This window comes from Thamnophis elegans, chromosome 2 (assembly GCF_009769535.1).
Source record: "Thamnophis elegans isolate rThaEle1 chromosome 2, rThaEle1.pri, whole genome shotgun sequence".
Lineage (NCBI taxonomy): Eukaryota > Metazoa > Chordata > Lepidosauria > Squamata > Colubridae > Thamnophis > Thamnophis elegans.
The window spans coordinates 108,790,536-108,811,726 of NC_045542.1; the positions used below are offsets into that span (position 1 = coordinate 108,790,536).

A 21,191-nucleotide genomic window follows, 5' to 3' on the forward strand; every position below is an offset into this window, starting at 1 on the left:
ATGTTGTTAGCCAAATCCTGTTTTTATCCATAAACTGTTAGCAGGATTTAATATTTTATTTCTTTCCATTGCCTAAAAGGAGAAAGTAAGCTTAAAATCTAGAAATGTTTTTCTTGCACATTTCCTTTGTACAGAGGTTTTTAATTAAATATGCTTAAATTATTGATATTTGGATCAGAAATTCACATTCCCTGGTCCTGAAATCTTGTTCTTTTCCCTTACATTTTGTTCACAGTTTGGCCTTTACTTTAATTAAATTAAATAACATCTCAGGGAGTGATTTTAATTTAATTATGCATTGCAAAAAGAAACAGCTCATATGTCTGCTCTTTAGTCTTTCTTTTATTAGTTTCCTATTTCAAGTCTTGAAATGGCTGCACCATGATTCAGTTCTGATTAAAACAATGTTTTAGAGAGAAAAAAAACTTATAAGGCAATTTTCCTTAAAGTGACTGATTGAAAAGACAGCATGGAAATCATTTGAAGATACTTCTATAGTTGTGTTCTGTAAAAGATGGGTGAGATCCAAAGTCAGAAGTAAGTGTTAAAACAAGTGGAAGACTTTCCATCTCTTCTTTTTATATATCTCACTATGTATATACAGATAACGCGGTGACTAAGACGCTGAGCTTGTCGGTCAGAAGGACGGCAATTCAGCAGTTCGAATCCCTAGCGCCGCGTAATAGAGTGAGCTCCCGTTACTTGTCCCAGTTTCTGCCAACCTAGCAGTTCGAAAGCACATAAAAAATGCAAGTAGAAAAATAGGGACCACTTTGGTGGGAAGGTAACAGCGCTCTGTCTACCTTCGTCATTTAATCATGCCAGCCGCACAACCACAGAGGGTCAAAGACTAGGGATACTAAAGACTTTCGCTGCATCCCTTAAAAGGTATGAATCAAAACTGACTTGCCATTCCCAAAATAATAAGTGTATGTTTTTTATAACAGTTTGTATACTCTTAAACAACTGTCTAAACGAAAATGTCAAAGTATCCTCTCTGGGAATGGATATTAACAATTTAAGCACTGCAAAAGTCATCTTAATCGGGATCAATTTAATCCTTGCAAGGCAAGATTTAATACTTACACAAATACTTACACTACTTTCACAGTCAGCCTGACTAAGGATGGCTGTGTCCTGTGATTCCATCAATGGAATTCTACTCTTAAAATATTCTTAGTTGAAGGGAGGAGATTTTTTGTTGTTGTTGATGCTTTCTGAGCTCTGCTCCTTTTGGATACTTGTTTATAGAAGTATGAGAGGCAAGGTAGCATTGGGACTTTCAGAGGAAGGAAGAACTCATAAAAATGTTCTCTGCCACTTTTGCCAAGGGAGCCCCCTGATAGATTAAAGCCTGTCTCGTAAGGAGACATTCACAATTTTGGAAGGGGAATTTATGTGCAAATCTGTTAAACTAAAGCCATAAGCTGAAATAGGTTTACATTTTTATTAAGGTTTGGTATTATCTTGTATTATGTTCAGAAAAAGCATCAATTAACTCCTTGTTAATAACTTACTAAACAGTTCAAAGTAACTAATACAATATATTTAAAAGCAATTTAAATTGTCTATTTTAAATGACTAGATAGAAAATGAACATTTATGGCAATCCAGTTAAACACTACTACATCTGGTGCAACTTCTGTTCAAACATCGAACAGTGATTCAGCATTTTGGTCCCTCCAAGTGGGTCAAGCAACACCCTGATTCAGGAAACAACACCCTCCATTGTTCCCAGGCCATTATTTGCATTAGCTAATCTGATTTAAAAGTTGCAGCCTGTCAGTATTATTCCCTTCTGCTGGAGAGGTATAATTTCAGACTCAAAGGTTCATATGAACAATTATTATTTATAATCTGAAATATGCCTTCTTCAGTCTGTGGCCTGGACATTCAATTCTGTATTTCTTCTCTGATTGACAGGGTGCATCCTTATTCTGGAGTTGCTTAATATAATATTAACATATATGCCATATAGTTTTGATTAATATTTAAAGGAGTTAATTTTTGTAGGTTTCTCCCCCCCCAACTTAAAAAGTTGAAATGAGAAAAAAAATTCCTATCTTTTCCTGCTATTAACTTTTAAAAACTATTTTTTTGCGTTTAGAGAAAGTATATTGTTTGAATATTAGAATTTGTTTATTAATCTATATCAATTAGTAATGAGGCCCCACAACACCATAAACGTTTAACATTTGTATGTTATTTTTTATACTATAAAACTATATTATATATTTTATATGTGGCCCAAGACAATTCCTCTTCATTCAGTCCAGCCCAGGAAAGCCAAAAGATTGTACACCCATAATCTACACCGTCACACGATGAGTAGCATATAAGTTTTACTTTTTTTTTAAATGAACACTTTTATTCTCTAACATATTAGTATCTGCCTGATCAAATTCAGAAACGTGTAGTTCAGATGTTATAAAGTCACATCTATGTAAAGTTAAGACAGTGGATATCTGCTAGAAGATCCAATATGTTAAGATTTAACAAGATTGTGATTTGAAAGACAACATCTTCAAGGGACATGCTTTGTGGCAATATAGGAGAAGACACAATGCAAACATTCCAGTATGGAGTTCATCTTTACTCAGCTGTTTGTTTTTAAAATTACTTTAACATTTTAAAAGTTTATGATATTGGTATTTTTAGTTCCTATTTAAGTGATTTAATTTAATATAATTTAATTCCTAACTAATTCTGTTAATTCCTGTTTTAAAAAATCCTGTTTGGGAATTATATTTAATAATGAAAAGTCTGTTTAGAAAATGTAAAACTAAATATGAATAAAGTATATAATACTGAAATCTAATTTAGCCAATGCTGTGAGCTTGGAAGTTTCTAATTGAAATTTTAGTTGAACAAGACAAATTCACCATCTGATCTTATCCAAGTCATTGCTTTTTCTTCCAACAATCTCTTTCCCATTCAGTTTTGGAAATAATATAATAGTAATATAAGTGTTACGGATTTTAGATAAAAATTTAGATTACATTTCCTGACTATCATTAATTACTTGTAAGAAATTGTATGAATTTGAGCAGAAAGAATGGTACTCAAAATGGATTCGGATTGAAACATAATCTTTAAATGTTATTTCAAAAATATAAAAAATTATATTTATTTTATATTTTAATTTTTTTAAATTTGTTTTATAAAAATCTTGTACTTTTTGTATGTTGTTTTTAAAAGGCCTAATGTATAATCAAATAGTAACATTCCATAGTATATGTTGTATAAAAGAGTAGTTGTAATTTGAAGTTGTATGTTTTTAAAAGAAGTTATTTCAAAAGAAATATTTCTTTCCAACTGTTGAAGTACGGATGCAGGTATTTTATTACTGTCTCAATAGAACTAACCAGCTTTGTGTTTGCATTCTATGCTATAATCTAGGACGCTGGAAATCAAAAACTTGGCAAATAAAGCCATACATAATTCAATCATTGAGATCTGAGAAATAGAGCTTATAAGAAAGATATAACTTTAATTCTCCACAAACATGTTCCAGCAGGACTTATGAGAATATTAAAACTGCAAGCTGACCCACACCCATTGAAACATCTGCCAAGGCAGTGAAGTATAATTTATGAATTATTTTTAGCTCTATATTTTTCTTTTAGACCTAAATGGATTAATGTTAAATGGGAAATATATAAGTTATAATATTTTAATGAAATTATTGTGGCAGGTTTGACTCGACTGTATTAAAATTATTTAAGTTACTGGTACTACTCAAACTACATAATGGCAATTATAGAAATAGATAGGATTTTTTCCCTTTTATGCTGTTCCAGCTAAAACAATTAAAATGTTATTCTAAAATACAATTTTTCACATTATACATTCCAGTCTTTTCATACCAAAGGACAAAAAGAGCCCTGAAAAAGTGCTTTAACAAAACTGGTATTTAAGTAGGCATTTCTAACTATTTAGCACAGGTTATCTGACGTTGTTCACTTCAAAGGAGGAAGGATTTGGTTTAGCGGTAAAGTTAGTGTTAGTTTTTCTTGTGGTGTTCTTTCCCCTTCACAAACTGGACTTGGATAAGTGGATACTGTGGGTTAATCTTTGCTGTATACAAAGCTGTTGGGATCAAGGGGGCATTATCTATTAGTATTTTTTAGTCTTCTTTGTACATTACCTAAGATATATGTATAACAGAATAGCAGAACATAGACTACCAATTAAAATAAATTAGAAGTGTTAAATAATACCTGTTGGCTAAGATCACAAAAACTAAACAGGATTGTGCCCAGGCATTTAGTTATCCCAAGATTATTATATTTTTGTACTTTCTCTTCACAAATGACTGAAATATTATACCATGAACTCCATCCAGGTTTAAATATAACTACCACATGAAATTGCATTCAGATTCTTCTAGCCTCATAGAACATTTACTGTGGTTCTTTGAATGGAAGTAAACTTTTTGTAATACTATATAGTCAGAGGCTTGTGTGACACTCATAAAGAAGGTCTTTGATTGCACAATTGCAGCCACCATCTTGACTTCTTTATTCCCTTGAGGGTAGCCCTGTGACTGGATGACTGATGAGAAAATATAGAAAGTTATTGGCCCTGCTTTCTTTTCACTTGCTAACCAAACGAGGGGGAAAAGATACTACTTCACCTTCCAGTGAGAAAACATTGCGCTGAACTTGCTTTGTAATTATTGCCAAAGCAATAATGATTAAATCAAGCTAAAATATAAAAAAGGTAAGGGAAAAATAGACTGAGATGAGATAAGCCTCTGCTTTGATTGGCTAAAATAGTTTCTGTTCACACATGTCCAGTACTTACAGCGGAGTTCTCTTTATCGCCAAAAGCATTTTCTCATGTTGATACTGGAGCACAACAACTCTGACTTTAAAATGTATGAAGGAACTACTTTTATCATTTCTAATATGTAGCCTGAAGCCAAAACAGACACAGCAATATTAAAACACTCGGTTCAGAAGGAAATTCCTACCACTCAGCCTTTGGGGATATGACTTCAATAACGAATATTGAAGCAATTCATTCTTGTTATGACAACTGTTGATCTTCCAGCAATTGTTTAAGCTGAAGTCTTAGGCTAGTCACCCAATAGTCATCTGTCCAACCATCTTTCCATCATAAGTTCACTTGTTCACTTAATACCCATATCCTAAGGTTTTGATCTTGTTCTGATTTTTTTTTTTAAAAAATAGCCTTTATACACTACATGCTGTTACAGTAGCTTACAAAAATTTGATAGAATATTTTAGACTAAAGAACTGATAATTACTCGCTTGCATAAACTTTCCTACTTAAATGAGAAGATGTATTTAACAGATTCTGCTGGTGGAACACCATGATTTTCATTACAGTTATTTCTTATTTTTATTTTTTGCTTTTTGGGGAGAGGAGCTTAAAACCATTTATGATTTTTTGAAAGACAGATCCATATCCACTGTTCCAATAGAGTTATGTATGTATATAATGTGATCCAATGGTATAAACTCAACGGTGAAATTACAAGATGTTTCACATGAACCAAATATTGTGATCTTTTTCAGCTGTGATGTTGTTGTTAGTTGCACAGTTGTGTCTGACTCATCACAACCCAATGGGCAACGTTCCTCCAGGCCTTCCTGTCCTCTACCATCCCCTGGAGTCCATTTAAGGTCACGCCTACTGCTTCGGTGACTCCATCCAGCCACCTCATTCTCTGTCGTCCCCTTGTTCTTTTGCCCTCAATCTTTCCCAGCATTAGGCTCTTCTCCAGTGAGTCCTTCCTTCTCATTAGGTGGCCAAAGTATTTGAGTTTCATCTTCAGGATCTGACCTTCTAAAGAGCAGTCAGGGTTGATCTCCTCTAGGACTGACTGACAAGGGACTCGCAGGAATCTTTTCAGTTATGATAGGAACCTTTCTTTAATAATGTAATTATTGCTCATTCAAAACAATCTTTTATTAAAATGATAAATATATAATCCATATAAATACAGGGTGTTCAGTCTCTGTGCTTAATGGAGCATGTCCTAAAATATCTTTTTGCTAGTTTGGATGCCAAGAATCAAATTAAATGCCTCTTTAAATCTTTTGCTGTAAATGAAACGTTGCTACCATTGAGTCTCTGGAGACAGGTTTTTGTTTTCTGTCATGGCTCAGAATCCTATAAAAAGTCTAGATCTCTCCAAGTATAAATTCTACCTATATGGAAGATCCTAGAAAAAATGTTCTATTGTGTGTGGTTGTTTTTGTGATGTCCATGTTTTTAAAGACTAGGGAAGATACTGTTTTTTCGTAGAAGTAATAATTACATAACAAGTAAAATCTGCAACAAATTATTATTTTTTACCTGCTGAGAGGACTCCAGGCAGTTTGAAAAGGATCCATGGTGTATTTTCTTTGTGATTGAATTAACAATTCTTTCTTATACCTCTGAGATTTAGCATGAGGTGCAACATTCCACTATATGATTCAGGAGGATCACATTGTATGGTGATATAACTCTTGTTTTTTTAATATCTGATTTGAAGTTTTTACTGATAAGCTTTTTTTATAAATCAACTCCAGAGCAAATTGTTTTCATACAGAGTTTAATCTCTGAAGTATTTCAAGAAAAATGTAAACCTAAGTGTAGACCAGGCATGTCCAAAGTCCGGCCCGGGAGCCAATTGCAGCCCATTTTCAAATTTCGAGTGGCCCACAGCCTCTTCTCTCCACCAGCTCAGCCTGTCACTCATCCCCGCTGGCCGGCATTTTTTCCTTCACCGCACATTAATGTTAATGATTCACAGAATATCAGGCTGAATGATCGGCCCCACACATTTTCATCTCACTAAATCTGGCCCTCCTTGCAAAAAGTTTGGACACCCCTGGTGTAGATAGTACAAGCTGGTAGAGTAGTTTATAGAATCGATAATGTGCTTTTAATTCATTATGTTCATCCCAATATCAAATATTAAGCTAGGAGAGTGATACATTGCAATATATGGGACTCTTGCTCTTACTACAATGTGGATAACCATGCTGATGGAACATTTTATAGTAGCTGCCAAAAGTGTAAACCACTAGTATCAGTTTATATTAGAGATGAGACAGAGAGTGCTCAAGTTCATCTTGCAGATAAATTGATTTAAATCTCTTAACATTTTCCAAGGAAAATTTAAGTATTCAGTTGACAACCTCATAAATTTTAGAAATTTAAGTCTTTGAACTTAATTATTTTGACTTTCAATATCATATGTGCAATAAAAAGGTAAACGTTTTTCTCTGTCCAACTCTAGTAGGTGATATTCATCTTTGTTTCTTACTCGAGGGAGGCAGCATTGTCTGAAGACTCTTTCCATGATCATGTGGCCAGCATGGCTATATGCCAAAGGCACACAAAACGCTGTTCCCTTCCCACCAAAGTGGTACCTATTTTTCTACTCACATTTGCATGCTTTGGAATTGCTCAATGGACAGGAGCTGGGGCAAGTAATGGGAGTTCACCCCATCACGTGGCGCTTGGGTCTTGAATCTGAGCTGTCAGTTTTCCAACTGACAAAGTTCAGCATCTTTAACAGCTGAGCCATCACACCTCCCATATTAAAGTTTTAGTTTACTTTATTGTCATTGTACCACGTACAACAAAATTAAATATATGCAATAAGACATGTTAAATTGGACATTTTTTTAATTTAATTTTTCCCCACCATAATTAGAAAACACTTATATGCTGGGAATATTAGTATAACTTTTTTTTTGTGGGATCCCTTTGCAATGTGTAATATTAAATCACAACTATGTCCATATGTCAGAGTTATTTGCAAGAAAACTACCTCATAGAAACATAATAAATTATTACAGAGAAGCAGACTTTTGTACTCACTGGGGAAAACTGGTTGCCAAACTGTACTCAATGTTGCAATTAATGTTCTCCATATCAAATCTTCATTAAGTAAGCTATGTTTTGCTTAGAAACTGATTTTTATTCCATCAGTTGGAAATACTTTTTCTCAATGGATTTGTATAGCCAGAAGCTTCACTAACTTCAGGAGGAAAACATGCAATAAAATTCCTGACTATAAATCAGTTTTTTACATCTCAGGAATATAATGTTTACTTTTTTTCTAGTTTTTTTTTTTTCTTTTTAGCCTATTGAGGCAAGGTTTCTAGATAGTGAAAGAGAGAAAGGATTTTAACCAATGCCATAACATTTTAGAGTTATACCTTTTTTTTCATACAGATAAGTCTTGTTGCAGTTAAATTTTTGCTACAATTTTCAATACCACAATTACAATTGAATTTCCCAGCTATGCATTTATATTTTTCTTTGATAACATTTCACCCATGAGGCAAAATAGTTCCAGTATCTGTTTACTTTTATACAATGAGTATATTTGTTATTAAAACAGATGTTTTGTGGAATGTAATCTTATCACCTTGGGAACCTTGGCTTACCTAGAATTATTGAGATATTGTTATTGTTTCCAGTGTCTTCATGTCATTGCGGAGCTTGTAGATGCATGATTGCCTACAAGAAATTCTGCCTGTGGTAAACCAAGCCTGTCCAGAGCTCATAAATACCTACTTTACTTTTGGCTCATGCTTCATTTTTCAAGTGGTCCCCTGGCTGCCGTAATCTTGATAATTTTCCCTCTTTCTGGAGAAAAACCTCAGAGTGATTTATGCTAGTGTGGCATATCAAATATAGCTCTTTTAGCCATGATCTGGCATGGGTGCTTGATAGAGCACTACAAATTATCTGTTGGGTATTAATTGCCCAACACACTAAGAAACTATTTCCTTAGCCCACTTGCTCTCTGTGATTTTACAGGAAAGGTATAAATAATAAAGCACTCCTTTTTCAAACAGAATCTGCCCATGTGACCTAGAGGAAATTGAAATTCTAGCTCACATATTTCTTAGCTGTCTTTTCCATAGAAACTTATGCCTTACCCTTAAAAGTACACTTATTAATAATAGTTTTACTTGTTTTAAAGGTGACCTCATTTGCTGCTTATTATTGAATAAAAACCCTAGCATCTCTTGGAGAATTACAAAATATATATTGGATGGGAATATATATTGGATGCCTATTCCATGGGCTGCCAATACGTATTTCACTCCGTACTGCTTTATCCTGCACCCCTTATCTATACTAGTAGACAGGGGACAGCACATATATGTCTGGATGGGGACGCTTGGTGATCTGGGAGCAAATGCCCTTAGCGCTGCCTGCAACATTTTTGTCATATGTGCAACCTATCAGTTTGACTATTTCTGGACAAAGTTTAGGTATATTCAACAAATAAATGCATCTATAGCTTTTCCTTTACTCTTGCTGCTTTTCTCTGTGTATGGGAGAACTGTAATGGCATTTCTCTAGCCATCAGAACCAAATACAGCTTCTCATGTCTGTTAAATAAGTTGCACAACCACTGTATAAATAAGCCACACTCGTCTTTCATTAATTCATGTACTTCAGCCATTTATTACCCTGGCATTCGTAGTCCCATTCTTCTGTATGCTATGGTTATCACCAAATTGCTCTGTAGACACTAACTTTTGCTGTGCCTTATGGCTTTGGTTAGTGGACACTTTTAGATAACACCTTTTAACAAGAAAAGTTGTGAATTAGGTTTAGCCAACTTAGTCATAAATATTTAACATGTATTATTCCTACTCGTGGAAGTGCAGCACTAATTAGCTTGAGCACATTACGGCCGGTACACTAGAAGTACAACTGAAACTAATTTTACTCAAGCCATGCTCCCTCTAGTTTGAGTCTCTCATATGAGTATCTTGCCAGGCAATGTACTGTTGCCTGCATCCCATCAATCTAAAGGACACTGACAAACCCTAAGTGTTACTTTCTACAGTTATGTCTTTTATTGTTACTGTATTTTATATTGAGTGGGATGCAGTGTTAAGCTTTGATTGTGTCAGATTTGATTATGTGTTTTCTGGACTAATTAAGAAAAACAGTGAAACTCCAAGTAAAATTTGGTTCTTTAATAGAATGGAGTTCCAGAGGCAAAGTTTTACCATGTACTTCATTTTCCAGTTGCTTGCTTAGATATACTTGGCAAAATATCAGAAGTCTGGTTTCTCAACCAGACTCTAATCCTAACCTTACATCAGTTCCCAGGAAGGAACTATTAAAAGACAGAAACAGAACAACAGAACACACTAGTTGTTACCTATAACTTCTAATTCAAATATAGTATTAATAAGCTGCCCTCATACAAAAAAAATTGCATTGCATTTTTCCAGGTACAGGGCGGGGCATAACCTTTTCCTAGGGGGTCACAGCAAGATCGACAGCAGTTTACAACTTCCGCGACACCTCATTTTAAAGCCCATAAAAAACTGAATTGAATGAGCTATTAAATGTTAAATTTGCTTTAAGAATGGCTGGAAAATTCGATTCGGAAGAACAAAGGATCATTGACAGAATAAAATGCATTGCCTTTCGAGAGGCTCGCGATGCTGGAGCGACGTTTATCAATCGAAAATGGATTGCAAACAAATTGAAACGTCATCCGGATTGGGTTACTGATAATTGGAACAAAACAGCCCAAGAATGTTTCACAAAATTTGGAGAAGGGCGTCCTCTGCAACTGTCCCAAGAAAGCAAAGCCATCATTGCAACTGGCAGTCGCAAACAACGAAAAGGAAACCGAAAAGTGGCCCAAGAAATCCTTCAAATTCGTGGAAAACGAGTTGATCAAAGGACAATCGGCCGATATCGAGAACGAGAAGGTTTGAAGCCATTCCACGTCATTTGCAAACCATTGAAAACTCAAACACACGTTCAAGATCGGCTTTGGTTGTGCGATTGGTTGTCTGAATGGACCGAGGAAGATTTTCTTCATTTGGCGCCATCTGACGAATTCTTCGTTTATGCCATTCGAAAACCGAATTTCCAGAACGATCGAATTTGGGCTAAAGACGTCGACGACATCGCCAAACATGAACGATATCGACAAATCGTTCGCAATCCGACTTGCATCGGGATTTTCGTCATTTTCACAGCCAAGAAACTGCATTGGGTTTTGAAGGATAAAGGGCAATCCTGGGATGGCAGTTATTTCCGTGAGAAAATTTTATTGGAGAATGTCATTCCATTTCTCAGTGATCCAGACAATGTCTTGGTGGTTGGTGAGGCTGTCTTTCTTCATGACAAAGCTCCTTGCATGCGTGCAAATGCGACTCAGCAATTGTTAAAGGAAAACAATGTCGAATTTTGGGGCAATGACGTCTGGCCAGGAAATTCGCCAGATCTCAATCCGGCAGAGAACATTGGGGCCATAATTAAGGATGAAGTGGAAGCTCTGATGATTCAGGAGCAAGGTCAAAATCGATATTCGGTTGAAACTTTGAGAATGAATTTGGAAACTGTGTTGAAAAATCTGGAAAATCGAACGGAACTGTTTGAAGATTTGTTGTGTTCTTATCCACCTCGTTTGAATGCTGTTCGAAGGGCTAATGGTGGTCATACTGACTATTAAATCGTGTCAATAAACTCAGTTTTTGATGGGCTTTCGAATGGTGTATGAATTATTTGTGTTGTTATTACAAGTGTTGCTGTGACCCCCTAGGAAAAGGTTATGCCCCGCCCTGTACTGGATGGCAGTGCATATAGACAACTACCCAACCTGAGCAGATTCTTCCAAACCATAAGAAAAATGAAACGATGCCAGTATATGAACCAAACTCTACAACAAACTCATATGTTTACTCCCCCCGCCCCAATCTATACTAACACAGGATCCAACATAACACACAAAAGATGAGAGGTGTCTTTGCATGTTTTTCATCCAATGTAATATAAGCCATCATCTGCCAGGAATTTAAAAAACCTCGTTTTTTACGACCCTTAATTTGGGGTAGAGTCAGGATGACTGAATGGAACTGAGTGTTTATTGGCCGGATGCCCTTCCTGAAGCCACACAGAGTTCACAATAGATTTTTTTTTCTGGGAGAGAAAAATCTGCTATCTAGAATCGAACTCTCAGCCTTCCCAATGGAAGGCGAGCTTCTTCATCACTAGGCTACCCTGCCATTCAGTCATCTCCCAACAATGACTCTCTGATTTCTAGCTAGCACATATAGGACAACTTTTAGGCAAAAGGATTAATACACACAAGCTATTGATTCAGAATAATTTCAATTTCAGCTTTCCAGGACATTCCAGAGTATACTTTAAACTAACTGTTCTAGAAAAGTGGGACTTTAACAGCACCATCAAGTAAGAAATCAATATTTCAGCAAAAACAATAGTTTTTAAAAAATACATTACACTTTTTAATTGATACATTACTTGTAATCTGTTTCAACAAAAGTGCGTATAGTCAAGGCTATGGTTTTTCCAGATGCAATGTATGGCTGTGAAAGTTGGACCATAAGAAAGGCTGAGCGACAACGAATAGAGGTCTTTGAACTATGGTGCTGGAGAAGACTCCTGCGAGTCCCTTGGACTGCAAGGCAATCAAACCAGTCAGTCCTAGAGGAGATCAACCCTGACTGCTCTTTAGAAGGCTAGATCCTGAAGATGAAACTCAAATACTTTGGCCACCTAATGAGAAGAAAGGACTCAAGGGAGAAGAGCCTAATGCTGGGGAAAAGTGAGTGCAAAAGAAGAAGGGGACAGCAGAGAATAAGGTGGCTGGATAGAGTAACTGAAGCAGTAGGCGTGAGCTTAAATGGATTCCAAAGGATGGTAGAGGACAGGAAGGCCTGGGGGAACATTGTCCATGGGGTCGTGATGGGTCAGACACAACTTTGCAACTAACAACAACAATCTGTTTCACATTTAACCTCCATTTGCATAACCAACCTATTTTCCCCTTTCTATTTCCCCACTAATCCTCCCAATTTAAATCATGCATCAATCCAGCTACTCCATGCATCTGATGAAGTGAGCTGCAACTCACAAAGTTCTGAGCCTTTTAATTAAATATGTTAGTTTGCAAGTTCTACCAGACTTGAAATGTCTTACTATTATAGACCAACACAACTGTCCTTCTATAATATCTGTAAATGGGTATCTTTGGCAGTGCAATTTCTTTTCTGTCCTACGATGTATGTTAAGTTTCTGTAACGCTATTGTCATGGTGAGAATCCCAAGGAAGATGAGAAGAACTCTTTGTTCCAGGGAGCTGTGTTTCCCTGCAGTCTCTCCCATGCTTTTCTCAGGATTTTCATAATTTTCTTCCCAAGAATAGAAAGCAGTGAGTGGTAATCATTACAGTAGCTTTTTCATGACTTCTGGTACATTCCTGCCTCCCTGTCTAGTTTGGAAAGGGCAGGTAGATGCCTCATAACATATTTTAAGTAAATAATATTAATTAGAATAGCTCCTGTTTTCTTGTTTCTGTTGATTTGTATTCAGATAAGTACACTAATCATCTTAAATCTTAGAGACTAATTGTTGGGCAACATTAGCATGTCCAATAGTTGTAAGACATTATTCTGAACATTCAGTTCTTTTTTTTAAATAAGAGTTGTGAACATTCATAAAAAGAAGAGCCAAATATTTAGATTGTGTTTAAAGCGGATATATTAATGTTGTTATAGAAAGAATTCATTTTACAGCTTTGTAACATAATCCCATTTGGGAAACACACTAGATATATTTTATGCCTTCTCTATTCGAATTACAAATGATAGTTTCTCATATTGTCACTCACTCTTGGATTAGTATGTTATTTCTTTGGTCTCTGTTGATCCCATAAAATGAATATCATTGCAGTTGTATAATAGCTTTAAAAGATCAAAGAAAGTTCCATATGGAGAGGCAGGGTTGAGAAACAAAGCAAGCTGTTTTACTTGTAAGAAACTGGAAACTGTTAAGTTCACATCACCTCTATAATTATGTGGCATATGTGATAATCTCACATGTGTTGCTAAAGAAATCTTTTGGGCTGTTTGATCCTTTAGATACCAATCCCTTTAATTCTTTAATTCTTTTGATGAGTTCTTTTGAAATATCCTGCTTGCATCCACCTTGAAAATATGATTTAAACATCTCATCTGCTTTAGTAATAGCAATAGCAGTTAGACTTATATACCGCTTCATAGGGCTTTCAACCCTCTCTAAGCGGTTTACAGAGTCAACATATTGCCCCCACAATCTGGGTCCTCATTTTACCCACCTCGGAAGGATGGAAGGCTGAGTCAACCTTGAGCCAGTGAGATTTGAACTGCCAAACTGCAGATAGCAGTCAGCTGAAGTGGCCTGCAGTACTGCACTCAACCCACTGCACCACCTCGGCTTTGTTACCCTGACACAACAAACTTTGTTATGATGCATATTAACTCATCTTCATAGTTTACTTCAAAATCATAGCCTTTGATATGAATAAGACATTCTTCAAACATCAAGTAGGTAACTTGGAATGAAAGTATTTATCTGCTGTTAGAGTTACAGCCCAATTATAGACATGTTTATGGTCAATTTAGTTACAGTTATAAATTGATGTTTGGAATTGATATCTTTAATTCCATAGAATAATGAAAATTAAGAATTCAGTCTAAGATCCTTCTCTGATTAGTTTAAAGAGTAAATACATGGATTGTTTCTCATGTATTATGAGAGATCTATTTGTCTTTGAGACATATTGCAAATTTTCAAAATCTCCCAAGAATAATATTTGATGGGAATATTTCCTTCAACTAGTGTACCAGCATAATACAATGTTCCACAAGTTTATTCACATCATGTGGGTGTCTATTGGGTACTTATGAAATCCTTTGTGAGTTTATACAGCTTCGTAAAAAAACAAATCAAAGCAAGTAATAAGAATGCTCTCCTTCCTCTAGCAGGACATAACTATCTTCTTACAGAAAAGCAACCAAGTAGAAAATCCATTCTGTTTAAGTGTAGTATCTAGACTGGTAAATTTATGTGCTTTCTAAATAAAATTTTGGTAAATTGATGATTACCATCAGTTCTTCTTACGTTTAGTGTGACCATAAGTAGCATTAAGCAGGTTTCCCCACTCCTCTAGTTGTGTTGGTGATGTCCGTGGTATTTACCCATGCTTGTGTTTACTGAAGAACCAAGTTCTAAATTTTAACTGGAAGCTTGTGGCTGAAGTGGAAGCACTTGTATAGAGGACTTATGAAGTCATTTCCAGAGCAGCTGCTGATTGCAAGAGTTATATTCAGGGAGCTGTTGATTTTCCATCGTGGGTAGGATCACTGCTTCCTGATAAGTAAGCAACGACTGAACAGAAGGCAGGCAGTTTCTAGAGAGCAAGTGAATTTAGCAAGCAAACAGGAATTTGAGACTGCAGGTAGAGGAGAGTCACTAACAAATTTTCCTGAGCCGGTGGTGTCTATTTGGGTAGCCCGAGAGCCTGAGGGAGAAAGAAGAAGAAATAAAAGACTTTCTATGAAAACGAATGGACAGGAACCAGTATTTGTGATTTTCAATGCTTATGGCATGTTTGTGTTTCTGCTTAAAAAGATCTTGCATGCATTTACAAAAATACAGAATTGTGGTAACTCTTGTGACATTTTTCAGCTTATAACAGATGACAAAGACTTATCAAAGTCTTAACCAAGAAATGAAACTTTCTAGTAGGAACGGTCATGGAAAAATAGCTGTCCATAAAATACGCAAAGAAACAAGTCAAATGGACACAAATGGAAGCCTGAAGTAAGCTACTGTGTACCACTAGACCTCAGAAACAAGACTTTAGTGTGGAAAAAAAGGCATAATTGAACTGGAAGTGGTAGATGCCTGAAAGAGGTAGAGAGCTGCAGCTGTTGGTTGTAAAAAAGGGGGAAAGAAGCTAGTGACTTACTACTATGAGGATTCTAAAAAATGTGTGTCAGCTCATGTGGTCTGTGTGGAACACCAAGTATTATCAAGCCTGCTTACAATTATCCTTCATGTGAGAACAGTTCATCCTGCAAAGAATTGCTACAAGTTCTTATAAATAAATCATTCCAATTCCATTAAATGTGAAAGCTTTCCACATCTGTAAGGTTTATAAGCAAATATGGCCTATACCTGCAAATAAGATTTTACAGATAAGAACAATTAATGGAAATATATCTTTAAGGAATTGTTACAAATTATGCAAGTACTAGAAATAAAAACACATTTTGTGACAGGATTACCTCCATGTAAATGAGATAAAAGAAAGAGTAATACCAGTAATACCAAAGATTTTGATTTGTTTTGGTTTGGTTTGTAAAATCAACTCATGTTCAAAAAACTTATTTTCTACTTATTGTGGTTGACATGTATGAAAAATGCTGTGAACAGGAATGGGAAAAGAGAACTCACTGGACACCATTTGTATAATAATAGTTATAAAATATAGGCACCAGCATACAGAGAAAGAAGAGAAAAGGAGAGAAAGTCTTCAAGATGATGGTAAAAGCAGGTGGGAAGATAACTTGCCATTAATCAATTCCTGTTGAAAGCCAAGTTGAGGAAAAGGCAAGTGTGAATGCCTGATTTAGGTCTTGCTGTTTATTCAGTGTCTAGAGAATAAAGAGAAGTTTTCCTGTTCCCACTTTCTCAATTCTGCAGACTTTATTTTGATGAAAGAATGCATTCTTCCTTCCCTATCAGAATGTTTTGTTAAAAGATGGTTTACTGCTTCAGTGGTTTCTGAATCCAAATGTTTAACTAATTCCCACCAGCTCTTTAGTGTGGCTTTATTTTTTATTTATTTTTAATTTTAAAAAAACACATATACTTAGTATTATGTAAATAAGATTATGGCATGCCCATGTCATAGCCACTTCCAGCTAAGCCATTAAAGTTAGATCTTGATACTGATTTTTGGAAATGTCAGTAAGAAAATAAGGTGAAAGAATTTGTTTTTAGAGCTTCTAGTTTTATACTCAACCTTTTCGATGGTGTACTTGGTTACATTCAAATTTCAATAATATAAGAACTACAGCAGTGTTGTTTAACACGAGAGAAATAGATTTTAGGTTAATTGTTCACCATTTCTTTTTAGCATTGAGAACTTCGGACATGATTGTTCTATCTGTTTTGGGTTTTGTTTTTTTTTCAAATTTTGTTCATAAATTGAAATCGGTGTAAGTTTTTAATTTTTAATTCCACTTTTAATATTGTTATAAATAACTCAAGATGGCAAACATATCTAATACTCCTCCCTCCTCCTATTTTCCCCGAAGCAACAATCCTGTGAGGTGAGTTGGGTTGAGAGAGAGAGAAATTGACCCAAAGTCACCTAACCGGATTTCATTCCAATGGCAGGACTAGAACTCACAGTTTCCTGGTTTCTAGTCTGGTACCTTAACTACTAAATCAAACATGACATATTATATCAGCCATTACATAGATTATATCAGACATATTCGGTTAGTTATCCCTGTTTCCTAAAGGATAAATTCTACAAAATATTGATGGGAAAGATGTTTCATAAGCAATGTCCTTTTGTCATGTACTTTTTCTGAGAGCTGTTACAAAATTGCCTTCCTTTTGATTCTTTAGGTCCATGTTTGCTTGTGTACTTCCCTTTTAATAATTCTTTTCAGGTGCTTTTGCAACCAATAAGAGGTGAAAAGTAGCATTGTTCCACATTTTAAAAGTCCATTCACTTACAATTCTTTTATAGCGCTGGATAAATAGAAACTGAGGTGGGAAGGGCATTTTTTTTCCTTTTTCCTTTGTGTAAAAAAAGTACTTAAATCTTTGAGAGAGCGGATGTGTGTTTCTGAAGTGGAAAGATAACCCTCCTCTCTACTTCAATATGTTAGAAACAGACACAGATCTGAGATATAAATACAGTGGATGCAAATCTAATTCCCTTGGGCTTGGCTTAATGTCCTATAGGATGGAAGGCTGGGGCCGCCTCTTACAGCATTCTCTGGGTCACTTCTTTGTCTCCTCTCTCGTTTTGGAATAGCAAGCATAGTAATTCCTTCTTCCATCATCTATCTTTCAAGGGGCATGTCACATCTCTCCATCAGCTGAGTAAAGTACAGTGTCTAGAGGATTCAATCCTTTCTCTCTGAGAGATAGGCCAATTTCAAAAGACATAAACAGCAGCACAGTTTATTTTTTTCCAAAAAAAGGTAAAAAAGTACTTTCCTTTAACTTTAAATATCCAAATATCAAACAGTCAGTGCTGAAGAAAATAAAATACAGAACCGCCTAGTCTACCATACAGTTGGCAAATTCAGATTTTAAAGAACTTAAAAGAAAACCCAAAGCTCCAGAGATCAGTGTAGGATTGATATGTTTTTGATTTCCCCATGACTACATTTGAATTGATATTATAAGGTGTAATATATCTGCACATGTAAAAGGCTATGGTATAATTTCAACATTTCCAAATAGAATAGATTTAACCAATTTTAGATTATTACGATTTGGCTTCAGAATGTGATACTCTATTTTGGGGAGGGTGGACATACAGAGGATTAAGAGGAACTTCATTGTTTAGAAAGGGAACAGAATTCTAGTTTGTGCCAGTGCTCATTCTGAACTATAACTCTGTGCCTTATCCTAGACTCTGTGCCTTATCTTAGTTCTCTGAAGCATATTTCCAAAGATGTAGAGGAAAGAAAGAAAAAACTGTAAAATTCAACTCTTTCTCACCTCAAACCTTAAAAATCATCCTGTATGAAATTTCATTTTTAAAAAATTATTCTAAAACAACTTTTGTACTAATGATTTATATGATTGCTGATCTTGTGATATAAATATCCAACCCAATGTTCTAAAAAGAAAAAGAAAATGCTTATTTAAGCCCAGTCTTTGAAACATAAATATTTTGGCATAAATGCACATGATGCAATATAAAAATGTTAATACATGTAAGGTACTGGGCAAATGATTCCTTTTGATTTATTTCTTTAAAAAAAACATTTGAGTTTGGGATGTATATTGTTTTTTTATTACAATATAGCCCAAAGTGATTACATTAGTGTAACAGGTAAGTTTTTATTTTACAAAATATAGAGTTTTGGCAATTTGGTTTTGGCAATAATTTCTGCAAACCAGAGCATATGTTTAAAATTTATGTTGTTAACGATTATACCATATGACTAACAACAAAGTTAAATTAATGAGTGGAAATTTTCTTTTTTTTCTTACAGATTTGGGATATAAGTGATGATGAAACACTCTGAAAATCTAATGAGTGAAGTAAAAGACGACCAACAAGCCAACTTATTTTAGGGTTCTGTGGATGTATTTTTATCAGTCATTTAATGATTGCTTCCTTAAATTTATTGCAAACATAAACATGTTCAGTCTACATCTTTGGTCAAGATGGCACACTGTGACAGTTTCAAAGCAAACATACTGTGGTTGCTCTTTTTATTGTGTTCCTGATGCACATATAGTTAATTGTAAGACTGCTCAAATTAAAATTACATATTGTTTCTAAATACAGCTTATATATTTTTTTCTTTAGTACATATCTTTGTATCTCTCACCCACCCGCCCCCAATTGGAATGTTTCTTTTAGGTAAATTTGAAAAACATTTTGCAGTGTTTTAGGAACTTGTCATTATTGTATAAGATTGAAAACTGAACCATAAAAAGTAACCTACACAGAGGGAATAAATGAAACAAACAAGGCCAGATGTTTTGGGATACAAAAAGACCTTGGGTCTTTTTGTCTTGATTACTGTCTGTACAAGAGACAGGTAGAAGTTCTTCTCCCCTCAATTCAGTTATCTTCATCTACCCTTCTCTCAAAAATCAGGAACTCTGAATGAAATAAGCTGCAATGTAGACAAGCAAGTACATTCCATTAACTTCATTGCATGAACAGCAGTTTAGATCGAAGCTGTCATACTATTTCATAGACCCACCTTTTCCCTTTTTGCAAACAATTAGTAGTTTATATCCCTGTAAAATAAGGAAATGAAATTCTAACTCACATTAAAAGTGTATACTGAACAACGATGCAATTGTTGTTCTGAATAATTAGTGTAGCAAATGTTTTTGCTTTTATTACAGTGACAAATCTGTTTTTGCTTGAAGACGCAGAATGCTAGCTAGTAGAAACTGTGGGCATTGTTAGCTTCATTGGGTTTAGAAGAAAGCCTGCCTTTTCGCCCACTTCTTTATAAGCAGCAATGCAATGTGTCAAATTTTTTTTTCATCTTAGGAAATACTACACTGGTCTCTATCCAGAGTAGTAGCTCCATATACTACTAGCATCTGTTGACTTAGCTTTCCTCTAAAAGGAACTCTCAGTGACATAAAATACCCAGACAAGGAGACCAAATATCTCATATTCTTCAATCTTGTGTCACTTTCCCTTGTATAAATTATAATCACAAATCTGCGGAGAAGTTCAAAATATGAAATTCATGATTTATTTTTTTAGTTTTAATGGTACAAGTTGGTCATTTAAATCTATGTTACTCAGTTTATAATGTCTACTGTTTACATTTATAATTAACTTTACTGATGCAGCATTTAGTAAGGAGCCTAGCTTCTGTACAATATATCCAGTATTGTTGTTCACTGGCTAAATTTCTTCTTCATTCTAGGTTTGAAAAAGGCATGATTTTAAAGAAAGCTCAGTTTTGTATAGTTAACCATTCTAGTAACATAAGCATTAATGGCTATTTTTCAATTGTAAGTATGAAATGCTTGTAATATAAATTAAATAACTATCTAGTGATTTTCAGGCTCGTTTTATTAAAAAAAATCATTCTGGGGAAAATCAGGACTTTACTGCTTGCTATGAGTCACCCCATACAGACGTCATTTGGAGATAGTGAGCAGGAAGCTGTGTTTTGAAATTTTACAGGCTTGGTTTCTTGAGAATCAAAAACAGCTTGGTGTCTCCCAGGAATACTAGCCAATGAAATGTCTGTCTTGATTCTTGGATTAACAACTTTCAATTTGTCAACTCTTTTTTTTCCCACAGAGAAAAACCTATATATGACATTTTAAGCATAAGGTAATATGATGTTTCCTTGCTTAGCAATTCGAGTAACTTAAGAATTGTATAAGACTCGACTTGCTTCCTGTCCAGATGTTTCCCAGATGTCTGTGCTGTGCAGAAGTGCCCCAGTATGACTTAGAAGATCTTCTGCTCTTCACTTTTATTGTTTTCTCCCCCTCTCTTGTGACAAAACAGAATGCTTCCAAACTTTTCCTTTTGTAAAATGTTGTAAGCAATTGAAGGGGACATAATGAAAGCTTTTAGTCAAATGAGTGCAATGTACATTAAAAGAACTTCCAAGCACTTCTACTCACAGCTCTGTATC

General features: G+C 35.1%; 1 protein-coding gene across 1 annotated transcript in view; it reads left to right on the forward strand.

Annotated features, from left to right (window-relative positions):
* The window catches only part of ATG7 (autophagy related 7), a 95,792-nt gene extending 75,193 nt beyond the window's left edge, over positions 1-20,599 (forward strand). The window contains exon 18 of the mRNA XM_032210650.1: positions 19,056-20,599. Within this exon, the coding sequence (XP_032066541.1) occupies positions 19,056-19,088 (33 nt within the window). The 3' untranslated portion in view covers positions 19,089-20,599. The remainder of the gene's footprint in view (positions 1-19,055) is intronic.
* Positions 20,600-21,191: the final 592 nt, after the last annotated feature.